The sequence below is a fragment of the Phacochoerus africanus genome, chromosome 2, assembly GCF_016906955.1.
Source record: "Phacochoerus africanus isolate WHEZ1 chromosome 2, ROS_Pafr_v1, whole genome shotgun sequence".
NCBI lineage: Eukaryota > Metazoa > Chordata > Mammalia > Artiodactyla > Suidae > Phacochoerus > Phacochoerus africanus.
The window spans coordinates 66,631,944-66,645,212 of record NC_062545.1 but is presented as its reverse complement, the minus strand read 5'-3'; the positions used below and the strand labels follow the sequence as shown (position 1 = coordinate 66,645,212).

Genomic DNA, 13,269 nt, shown 5'->3' with positions numbered 1-13,269 from the left:
ACATAATATTCAGTGGTTCTCAAATCTAGCTTCATAGTAAAATTACCTGGAGAGCTTTTTAAATGTTGATGCCCATACAACTTAAATCAGAATCTCTCTTGGAAATCTGTTTTTAAAATCTTGCTAGATAACAGGGATTGAGAGGAGGTGGAAAGGGAGGTTGTTATTTAAGAGATATAGAGTTTCAGTTCTGCAAGATTAAAGCATACAGGAGATCTGTTTCACAACAATGTACGTATATTTAACACTACTAAGCTGTACACTTAAAAATAAAGATGATAAAAAAAATTTATATGTTGTTTTTTACAATTAAAAAAAATTCTTTTAATCTTTCCAAATGATTCTACTCTGAAGCCGGGTTGAGAGCCACTGTAAGTACATGGAGAAGGTTAATTTTCCCCACAACCAATTCTGTTTATTGAATGGGAATGAGGGAGAGGAGAGGAGAGACCACAGTCTTTTCTCTTTTTTTTTAAATTACTTTTATTTTTTCCATTATAGTTGGTTTACTGTGTTCTGTCAATTTTCTACTACACAGCAAAGTGACCCAGTCACACATACATATATATTTTTTTCTCACATTATCCTCCATCATGCTCCATCACAAGTGACTAGATATAGTTCCCAGTGCTATACAGCAGGATCTCATTGCTTATCCATTCTAAATGCAATAGTTTGCATCTATTAACCCCAGATTACCAGTCCATCCCATTCCCTCCCCCTTCCCCTCCCCCATGGCAACCACAAGTCTGTCCATGAGTTTCTCTTCTGCAGAAATGTTCATTTGTGCCATATATAAGATACAAGATATAAGTGATATCATCTGGTATTTGTCTTTGTCTTTCTGACTTACTTCACTCAATGTGAGTCTCTACTTCCATCCATGTTGCTGCAAATGACATTATTTTACTTTTCCAACCAGTTTCCCAGACTGTTTACCAAAAACAACTTGTTCCTAAAAGAAGGAGGCTGGGGCTAAAGAAGGTTCAGAAAACCTAAGTCCCTTATCCAGAATCAAAATGAATGCTGGAATACTTAAAAATTGCAGAAATCCTGCAATCAAGAAACTGTTCAACTTATTTGTTTCCAAGACTTATTGACTATCCAGATCTCCCTCGACTTAATATACCCAGACAAACCCATTGCAAACTGAAAATACTGTAGTTTGAAAATGCATTTAATTACCCTAACCTACACAATATCAGAGTTTAGCCTAGCCTCCCTTAAAAGTGCTCAGAATGCCCACATTATCCTACTATAGGGCAAAATCACCTAATACAAAGTCCATTTTATAATGAAGTGTTGAAGAGTTCATGTAATTATTGGATACTGTACTAAAACTGAAAATCATAATGGTTGCATGGGAACAGAATTGTTGTAAGTGTATCCCCCCCCCTCCTCCCCGTGATCACATGGCTGACTAGGAGTTGAGGCTTGTGGCCACTGCTCAGCATCACAAGAGAATATCTGACTGCATATCACTAGCCTGGGAAAAGATCAAAATTCAAAATTCAAAGCATGGTTTCTACTGGATGCATGGGTTCTACCGAATGCATGCTTTCACACCATCTTAAAGTCGAAAAATCAAAAATTAACACATCCTAAGTCACGGATCATGTATAGCAATATAAAGAACATTTCCAATCAAAATGGTTTCTAATATTTGTAAATGATAGGCAATACTAGAACACTGCTAACTTAAACAAGACTGCAACAATTACAAACCATCACTAATGCAACATACTATCTATAATGTCTAAACATGAATTCATAGTAACTACATTATATTACTTTATTCTTCTTGGATACTGGTAGAGCTGTCTATTGCAGACCTCTCTATCATATGCTCACCAGGCTAAGTTCTCACCTGTGCTGATGAAGTTGGCACTGACCTGTCCCTAGACAATGCCTCTTACCCTTATTCATAGCAAACTGCATACCACACTATATCCTGTTTCAGTTCAATGTTTCTTCTGACATATATGGCAGGACAGTGTCATATACGCCCTCAGTTGTTAAACAATATAATTCCACATGTTGATCAAAATTTGGTTTTGAGGTACATGAGTGTGTTGAGAGAGAGTGAGCTTGGGGAGGCTGGGCCGGTGTTAGATATAGTTGTATCTGCTCCAGTGTGTATATGTATAATATATACTGTGAATAATGTGGGGAAATACAGGCCTTGCATCTGTCCTTGCCACCCCTAAACCAGCACTTTTGTGAAGAGTGATTCTGTAACAATTTGCTTGATTCTATGCAACATCTGTCAGTAAAGGAAACAGCTTTTATATCCTAAAACCAGAAGTGATGTAGCTATGGAAAGGAATCTATTTTAATGCTTTCCATAAATATTTGATTGCCTTTGTATACAAAAGAGATATGGACATTTTTCAAATTTTATTTGGTGAGGGCATAAATTTAATGAAAACTACAGGACAGAATAATATTATCATAAATCTGTGTGTTGCTAAATTCTGCAGTGTATTTGAGAGGCACATAATTGGGTTCCTTTAATTCAGGCTGCAAACCATTGTGTTCTTTCTTTCACAGTGAATTGCACATCAGAATAGCCACCAAAAAAAAAAAAAAAAAAGGGCACCATGATAGCCCTGTTTTTCTCTGCTATTCTGAAACGTGCTTGATAGTGCAGTCAACTTTGCAGTGTGGTTATTCCATAGAAGTGAAATTATAACATTATAATATAAAAGTCCTGACTTGTACCAGAAAAAGTAATCCCAAAACTTAAATCGCTTGAAATTTGTAATTCCCACAACACCACCCTAAGTATGACAACATTTATAATATAATATTAAACATCAAACATCTATCTTAGGTAATTATAATGTAAATGATATTTTGAACCCAATTGAGAATAAAATGCAGCTATAGTACTTTTTTATGACATCTATATTAATAAATGGGTTTGACCATTTTTACTGGGTTGACCATCAAGTAAGCAACAGGGAAGAAAGAAAGAAAGAAAGAAAGAGAGAGAGAGAGAAAGAGAGAGAGGGAGGGAGGGAGGAAGGAAGGAAGAAAAACAAAAGGAAAAGTGTGTACTCATATCTCATGTACACAAAAAGATCTTGAGCTCATTATTTAATCTAATCTGACCATTGAATTTTTTTCCTTATTTGATACACTCCAACTGGAGCTGATATAGCTCTAAATGATTTAGTGTGGTTTATGTTTATAGTAAATCTTTCTTTCTTAGGATGATATGCCAACCATAGGTAATCGATTAAAATACAATTCATTGATTGAGAAGGGATAGATAATATTAGAAAAGGCAATCATTTTTCATTTTATTGTTATCAAAGAATTAAAAACTCAATCACTTTATTCCATGAGCTTGAGTCTTGTAAATGTTGTAGATCATCTCTCATTAAAAAAAAAAAATACACGATATTAGAAACTAAACTAAATGAAGGTTTGGGGTCTTATGTACCTTAATGTGTATTCAACACTTACCTGAGGAGTCCAATTACATTGGTGTCTTGATTTTTGAGATCTGACTTAGAATCTGAAGCTGTTATAGTCAAATGTTAAAAAATATATATATCAAAACCAAGCAAGGGTCTATTCTCTTAAGCAATGGCTTTGTTCTTCTTAAATTATGTTGCTATGTTAAGCTATATTGTCTCTGTGTGCAAGTGGAAAGGAGAAACAGGGATAGCAATTTTCCTTAAAGTATTTGAACCTCTTCCCTCAAAAAAAAAAAAAAAAAAAAACCCAAAAAACAAACAAAAAAAAAACCCCACTTGTAAGTAACATTTTTAAAAGGAAAGGAACAGCAGTGGATTCATAAACTAAAAATTCCTTAAACATATTCATTTACTTGCATTATATAAACATTACTCCACTAAACTAGACCTGATTGACTGAAGAAAATGTAAAGACAAGTATCCCTTATCATTACCGTATTAAAGGGCATTTTTCTTACAGCAAAGTGCAAATTAAAGCTTTTATACAATAACCTTAACGAATTTATACAATAATCTTAACGAATTTCACCTTAAGTCGACCATCTGATAAGAGAAAAAATAATTTTCTTTCTCAAGGTAGTACACATCTCACTCTAGGAGGGGTCAGCAATTTCTGGCTCCAAATAGTAAGGCACATTCTGACTTGCGCCCCAAAAGGCCATGTCATTCTTATACAACTTAATCATCAGCTACACAGAGCAAAGCAACACTGCAATCTTTCTGATCATTTTAATGAGGACCCCTGGCTATTCAGTCATTGAAGTATAATTGAATTGCTCTCCTCTTATTTTCATAATAGACACTCCAACCTAGACCACGTTTATTCGGCTATGAGAAATGTCAGGAAGAATTGGAACTTTTCTGAGTGTCCCCATTAAAACTGAAAACATGCCACCCTGTCTTTTACATGAGCTGCAATCATTTTGCGTTGGTCTCATTATGCAATACAAGATGCAAATGTTCCAGTCACCCTTCTCACCAAACTGCAAGGCCAAGAAAATAAGCACACCAAAAATGTCTTGTTTTTATCTGTACCTTTTCTTACAATTTAATGTTATTTGTTCAATGTTTTAGAAAACAGGAAATAGGACTAACAAGTATCAGTGTTAATGATTTTCAGTAAGACTACAAGTAAGATTGGTATCTTTCTTCTTATTAATTAATCTATTTTTATAAAATGCAAAATTTTTCCCCGGGAATTCCCGTCGTGGCTCCTCAGAAACGAATCCGACTAGTATCCATGAGGATGAGGATTCCATCCCTGGCCTCGCTCAGTGGGTTAAGGATCGGGTGTTGCCATGAGCTGTGATGTAGGTCCCAGACGCGGCTCGGATCCTGCATTGCTGTGGCTGTGGTGTAGGCCAGTGGCCACAGCTCCGATTCAACCCCTAGCCTGGGAATTTCCATATGCCACAGGTGCAGCCCTAAAAAGAAAAAAAAAAAAATTCCCCCACAAAACTACATAAGCTGTTTAAGGATTAAATGAATGCCACTTGTAAAATAATATTTGTGCTCAGAGTTTGAGTTTGCAAAATTGATGTGCAAAATGAATTACAATAATCTTTGAAATTGTGTGAGTGCTGTGAATTATTATTTTATATTTTGGAGCTTTCAAACATAACTCAATTAAAGCTTAAACAAATCAAAACTATTTGATAATGTAGAACTTTAATTAAAATCTAAGTGTAAAAGTTAGTCCACCATTGAAATATCCATAATTTCATAAATCATAAAGGAGGTTAAGCATCTTGCCATTATAAATGTTTTTCCTAACATGGAATAGTCAGAGTTGAGATATCATTCATCAGATTAAATAATGATTATTTAGTTCCATTTCATTTAAGATAAATTTATACTTATTGTTAGCAAAAGTTAAGGGGGAAAGAGTCTCATATTATTACAAAATTTGGGAGGGAATTTAACAATATTGGTTATTTTAATGGTCGTTCCTTTTGACTCAGCAATCCACTTCCATGAATATATCCTTAAACTGAACATCTGTGCACACTCACACACACACACATACACACATACACAGATGTTTGTGTACACAGATACATATACGCAGATGTTTGTTGCAGCACATTCTATATTTGCAAAGAAAAACACTAATAACAAACCAAGTATATAGGCACAGATGTATTGTTAAGTGAAAGATAAAGCTGCACAAAGTACATGGACTGTAGTCTCCTTCCAAAAAACAGTACATAATAATATAGGTAAACGCATGTGTTATATTGCAGGAATATACAGCAAATTGTTAACAGTGATCATCTCTATGGAGTTAAAGAGCTCTATTCCATATTGTTTGAACACTTCTGATTCATTCATTCATCCAATCAATATTTATTAAGCACCTATAACATACCAAGTAGTATTCTGGGTGCCAGGGATGTGGCAGTGAACAAAACGAAGTCATGAGCTTGTGATGCTCTTAAAATCAAAAGAAACAATAAAATTTATAGAGAAATTTCTGGAATTTCAACTATTACAAGAAAATAAAGAAGCAAGAAACATTCACTCATTGTTCCTGTTGAAATTCTTTATTCTTGTCTTTTTGTTGCTCAAAACTTTTTTCTAATATTAGACTAATTATGGCCAGATCTCAATAACAGAAGCCATCATTAAAACAATCTCTACTAGGTCCAACACCTTTATTTTAAAAGGATTGTATAATATTTTATCATCCAAAACTTAGTTTTGTTCGTAATTATCCCAACATGCAATTGTATAAAAGTAACAAAATGCACTTGAGAGTTCATTAGAAATACTTTATATGAAAGTAATAGGATAACTGATATACATAAATATGACTATGTAACCATACCTGTGAGTATTTTAATATGCCTTAAATAATAACCATAGGTATTTTCACCTATATAACCACAAGATAATATTAAATTCATGGGTCTATAATATTCCCCCCCCTTTTTTTTTTGTCTTTTTAGGGCCACACCTGTGGCTTATAGAAATTCTCAGACTAGGGGTCGAATCAGAGCTACAGCTGCCAGTCACAGCCACAGCAACGCCAGATCCGGGCCTCCTCCATAACCCACACCACAGCTCACAGCAACACTGGATCCTTAACCCACTAAGCAAGGCCAGGGATCGAACCCACATCCTCATGGATACTAGTCAGAGTCTTAACCCACTGAGCCACAATGGGAATTCCTGTAATATTTCAATACTATAGTCAATTTACCATTTACACTTATTAGAAGTTTAAGATTTATGTTAATATTGCAAGAATGTAGACAATTCCATAAAACTACTGTAAGTTTATTGTAAAATGTATAAAGGTTAATATTAATTCATATGCTTCAATTTAATTAAAATCTGATTGGTACTCTCTCAATATTTTCCTAATGTCATAAGATTGTTCCCCCTTAAATTAATAAAAAGTATCTAAAGATTACTTCTTATAACTTATTTGATTTCAATAAAAAATCATTACATTTACTTACTTAGTAAGTACATAGGGTTTGTATTCAAGATGTTCTAAGCAAGTTACAATTAATCACCACCAGAATGATGTAACAGACAGATACAACATAAATAAAGAGGGAAAATTCAAAAAACTAAATACCTACCAAGTAACCTTGTAACATAATGCCATGGCCAACTGACAGTGAGACTAACAAATGTGAATGTCAATGATTTTACACTCAAAACAGCACCTATTCAGCAAGTGGATTCATTTGAATAAAAGATGAAATTGCCCAGCCATAAACTCCCCAAAGTTGGAAGTACTTCTCCTGAAGCTAGCTGTAACTGAAAGAATTGTCACTAGATGGCAGTGTGGGTCGAATACCGAACTGCTTACAAGTTAGCTCTTCAAATTTGGTACCAGACTCAGAAGGTGGACTATTTGCTATTATAAATAGATCCCTTCGTGAATAAAAAAACACATAAGCAAAGCATAAGAAAAATACTATGTAAAGGAGGAAGATTTTAAAGAAAAAAAATGCTCTAAGCAAGTTGGCTGTGCTGTTTACCTTACTAAGCATCTCAAATTTGAGAGTGCTTATGACAGCAAGAGAAAATTGCTGAAAATTTGCATTTCCAGTCCCTGCCTCCACCCTTGAGACTCTTAATTAGGGGTCTTAGATGTAATAGAAGCTCCATTTTTAAGACCTATTTAAGGCCATTTTAATACAGATGGTCCATGAGAAACAGTGCTCTAAAACCTGAATCCCCAAAGAAGTGGTGCATTTGGATAATGAGCTACAATTGAGTCGCTGATGAGCCCACAGTCTTCAGCCCCAATCCCTTCCTGCATTCTCTGCACATCTGAAATATTGTATGCAAATATCAGCACATCGAAGAAGAAATCAGAAGAAGGGTAGAAACTACTCCTGACCTTGGTTACAGCTTATTCAAAGACTGATCCTTTCAAAAATAAATGATGAAGCAGGAAGCCCTAGACTGTCAAATACAGTGAATTTGCTCTTTGTGAAGGACTGTGTCATACCATTCACTCCTGAATCAAGAACCGACATACTAACCCTATTACACCATTGGTGGGATTGCAAATTGGTGCAACCACTGTGGAAAACAGTATGGAGATGCCTCAGAAAACTAAACATAGAACTACCATTTGATCCAGCAATACCACTCCTGGACATCTATCCAGAAAAAACCATGACTCAAAAGACACATGTACTCCATTGTTCATTGCAGTACTATTTGCAATAGCCAAGACATGAAAACAACCTAAATGTCCATCGGCAGAGGAGTGGATCAAGAAGATGTGGTACATATACACAATGGAATATTACTCAGCCATTAAAAGGAATGAAACACCAGCATTTTTAGCAACATAGATGGACCTAGAAATTACCATGCTGATTGACATCAGTCAGACAATGAGACACCAACATCAGATGCTTTCACTGACATGTGGAATCTGAAAAAAGGACACAGAGAAATTTCTTTGCAGAACAGATATTGACTCACAGACTTTGAAAAACTTATGGTTCCCAAAGGAGACAGGTTGGAGAGTGGGGGGATGTGCTGGGGGTTTGGGATGGAAGTGCTATAAAATTGGGTTGTTATGATCATTGTACAACTATAAATGTAATAAATTCATTGAGTAATAAAAATAAATAAAGAAATATGTAAAAATAAGTAAATAAATAACAGCTAACCTGTAAAAAAAAGAACAGCTATACTGACCACCTTTTGCCACCATTCTAACTCTTCTAAAAATTCCTCTACATAAATCTGTTTTTTTTCTTTGGCCATGCCTGTGACATGTGGAAGTTCTGGGGCCTGAGACTAAACCCTAGCCACAGCAGTGACAATGCCAGATCCTTAATATACTGTAGCACAAGGGAACTCCTATATAAACCATCTACCTCTGGGAGTTCCCATCATGGTTCAGCAGTTAAGGAATCTGACTAGTATCCATGAGGACGCAGGTTCGATCCCTGGCCTTGCCCTGTGGGTTATGGATCCAGAGTTGCCATTGAGCTGTGGTATAGGTTGCAGACGCGGTTCAGATCCTTTGTTGCTGTGGCTGTGGCATAGGCTGGCAGCTACAGCTCTGATTTGACCCCTAGCCTGGGAACCTCCATATGCCGCAGATGTGACCCTAAAAAGCAAAACAAAAAACAAAACTTTCCACCTCTGAAAATTCAACTACAGAGGTCTTGGATTCTTCTACTGGCCTGTTTGTCTACACAAAGCCATCCCTTCCCACATGTTTCCTTGACCAATAGTCCTGTCTGAGGTCTGTCCAGCATTCACCTACTGTTTCTGCTATCATATCTCACCCCAGTCTTGGTTTCTCCTATAAAGACCTAACTTCTCCTATTTTACCAGTTGAGAACTACCTCAATCCATCTATTCACATTAGTGGCTGTCATCGGGGATGTTCATCTATTCATGTCTAATCTCAGGAAAATAGAGTGAGAGAGAGCTTTAAAATTGGTCAATTAATCTATGACAAAGAAGGCAAGAATATACGATGGAGAAAAGACAGCCTCTTAAATAAGCGATGCCAGGAAAACTGGGCAGCTACATGTAAAAGAATGAAATTAGAACATTCTCTAACATCACAGACAAAAATAAACTTAAAATCGATAAAGACCCAAATATAAGACCAGATACCATAAAACTCCTTGAGGAAAACATAGGCAGAATGCTCTTTGACATAAATAGAAACAATATTTTTTGGAATCTGCTTCCTAAAGCAAAGGAAATAAAAGCAAAAATTTGAAAATGTAATCTATTTAAATGTAAAAGTGTTTTCATGGCAAAGGAAACCATCAGCAAAGCAAAAGAAAACCCACTGAATGGGAAAAATATTTGCAAATGATATGACCAATAAGGGGTTAATATCCAACATATATAAAAAGCTCATACAACTCAACATCAAAAAACAAACAACTCGATTAGAAAATAGGCAGAAGAACTAAATAGGCATTTTTCCAAAGAGGAAATGCAGATGGCCCACAGGCACATGAAAAGATGCTCAGAATCACTAATCATTAGGGAAATGCAAGTCAAAACCACAATGAGATATCACCTAACACCTGTCAGAATGGCTATTATCAAAAAGACAACAAATAACAAATATTGGCAAGGATGTGGAAAGAGAACCCTCATATACTGTTGATGGGGATGTAAATTGGTACAGTCACTGTGGAAAACAGTATGGAGGTTTCTCAAAAACAAACAAGCAAGCAAACAAACAAAAACTTTAAATAGAACTCCCATATGACCCAGCACGTCTACTCTTGGGTAGAGATCTGGGGGAAAAAAAGAAAAGAAAAGAAAAAAACACTAATTTAAAAAGATACAGTGTTGTTGGGTTTTTTTTGCTGTTGAGATGTATAAGTTGTTAGTATAATTTTAGAGATTAAACCCTTGGAGAACAGTATGGAGGTACCTTAGAAATCTATATATAGAACTACCACATGACCCAGCAATCCCACTCTTGGGCATATATCTGGACAAAACTTTCCTTAAAAGAGACACATGCACCCGCATGTTCCTTGCAGCTCTATTCACAATAGCCAAGACATGGATACAACCCAGGAGTGGGATTGCTGGATCGTACATTAGTTCTATATTTAGTTTTCTGAGGAATCTCCATACTCTTTTCCATGACCTGAAACTTTTGAGGATTATAGGACAGTTATTTTGTAGAATATCCCTCAATTCGGATTTGTCTAATGTTTCCCCATGATTAGATTCAAGCTGTGCATCTTTGGCAGGAATATCAGATATTCTTTGAAGAAGTGACACTGTTCTTCTCACTGCATATTATTGGGTGATACACAATTTTGATTTTCACTGGTGATAGTCTTTTAAGAATTAAAAAAAGACTGAAGTATAGTTGATTTACAATGTTTTGCTGGTGTACATCAAAGTGATTCAGTTTTATATATATATATTAATATTCTCTTCCATTATGGTTTTTTTTTTTTTTGTCTTTTTGCCTTCTTTCTTGAACCACTCCCACGGCATATGGAGATTCCCAGGCTAGGGGTCTAATCGGAGCCGTAGCCACCGGCCTACGCCAGAACCACAGCAATGTGGGATCCAAGCCTGCAACCCACACCACAGCTCACAGCAATGCCAAATCCTTAACCCACTGAGCAAGCCAGGGATCGAACCCGCAACCTCATGGTCCCCAGTCGGATTTGTTAACCACTGTGCCATGACGGGAACTCCAGTTTATTATTTTAATAAAATATTCTCTCCCATTATGGTTTATTACAGAATATTGAATATAGTTCCCTGTGCTATACAGTAGGACCTTGTTGTTTATCTATTATATATATAGTAGTTTGTTTCTGCTAATCCCAAACCCCTAATTTATCCCTCCACCATTCCTTTCCCCTTTGTTTTCTATTTCTGTGAGCTTGTCTCTGTTTTTTAAATAAGTTTATCTGTGTCAAATTTTAGATTCCACATGTAAATGATATCATATGATACTTGCCTTTATCTGCCTGGCTTACTTCACCTAGTATGATAATCTCTAGGTCCATCCATGTTACTGCAAATGGTATTATTTCATTCTTTTTTTGTTTGTTTGTCTTTTTAGGGGTGTACCCATGGCATGTGGAAATTCCCACGCTAGGGGTCGAATCAGAGCTGCAAAATTACTACAAACTGAAGAAGACTGAGGATATATGACATTAAATGCAACATGTGATTCTGAACCAAAGATTTTTCTATGAAAGACATCACTGGGACAATTGCTAAAACTTCAATGGGGTATGGACATTTAATGTAGTTACCCATCAATGTTAATTTTCTGACTTTAATGGTTGTACAGTGGTCATATGAGGAAAAACCCTTATTTATAGGAAATATACACTAAAGTATTCAGGAATGGTGGGTCTTCAGTTTGGCAACTTATTCGCAAATGCTTCAGGGCTTTAAAAGATTTCTTTCCACTGTACTTCCAACTTTTATAATTTTATGATTGTTTCAAAAGATTAATTCATCAACCTTTTCTTTTTTTCCAAAAAGAAAATTGAGTGTGCATCCTCCAGGTCAGGCTCTGTTGCTGTGTTTTCCTGCTCTCTCTCAACTTCTGAAGCATAAGCCACTACTCCTTCCTTCTTTCTTCCACCTGTAGCTGCATCGTTGTGATTCTGCCACCATTTTCAAGTGGTGCCTGGTCCAGGGCTCTATCCTGAAGAAGGCGCTGGAGGCGCTTAAGGACCTCATCAACAAGGTCTGTTGGGACATCAGCTCCAGTGGCGTGAACCTGCAGAGCATGGAATCGTCTCATGTCTCTTTGGTGCAGCTCACCCTGCACTCCGAGGGCTTCCACACGTACTGCTGTGACCGCAATTTGGCCGTAGGTGTGAACCTCACCAGCATGTCCAAAACACTAAAATGTGCTGGCAATGAAGACATCATTACACTAAGGGTTGAATATAAGGCAGACACCTTGGCACTAGTGTTTGAAGCTCCAAATCAAGAAAAGGTTTCAGCCTATGAAATGAAGTTAATGAATTTAGATGTTGAGCAACTTGGAATTCCCGAACAAGAGTACAGCTGTGTAGTAAAGATGCCTTCTGGTGAGTTTGCATGTATATACCGAGATCTCAGTCATATTGGAGATGCTGTTGCAATTTCCTGTGCAAAAGATGGAGTGAAATTTTCTGCAAGTGGAAGACTTGGAAATGGAAATGTTAAGTTGTCACAAATGAGTAATGTTGATAAAGAAGAGGAAGCTGTTACCATAGAGATGTATGAACCAGTTCAGCTAACTTTTGCACTGAGGTACCTGAACTTCTTCACAAAAGCCATTCCACTCTCTCCTACAGTAACACTCAGTATGTCTGCAGATGTACCCCTTGTTATAGAGTATAAAATTGCTGATATGGGACATTTAAAGCACTATTTGGCTCCCAAGATCAAAGATGAAGAAGGCTCTTAGACATTCTTAAATTCCAAGAAAATTAAACTAAGCTCTTTGAGAACTGCTTCAGAGATACCAGCACATACTTAAGTGTTTTCTTTGTACCTCTGAACATATGTAGATATTGTTTTCTGTAAATAACCTGTTTTTTCCTCCATTCTCTACAATTTGTTTAAAGAATAAAGTCCAAAGTCAAATCTGGTCTTGTTAGCCTAGAAATACTTCTGCTTTAACCTAGAAACTCTCATTAATGATTTTTACAACCAAAAGATTTTGATTCTAAATGAAGTTTTAAGTATTGTTTTCAATTTAAATAAAAGTCATTTGAATTTCAAGCATCCCAGGACAGAGCCTTCATTTGGACCACAATGGTTGCAAGTATCCTAGGGAATTCACAAT

At 36.2% G+C, this 13,269-nt stretch overlaps 1 protein-coding gene across 1 annotated transcript in view; it reads left to right on the top strand.

The window, feature by feature from the left end:
* Positions 1-12,888, top strand: part of LOC125120643 (proliferating cell nuclear antigen-like) — a 57,382-nt gene extending 44,494 nt beyond the window's left edge. Inside the window, exon 3 of the mRNA XM_047769139.1 lies at positions 12,079-12,888. Within this exon, the coding sequence (XP_047625095.1) occupies positions 12,079-12,888 (810 nt within the window). The remainder of the gene's footprint in view (positions 1-12,078) is intronic.
* The last annotated feature ends 381 nt before the right edge of the window (positions 12,889-13,269 follow it).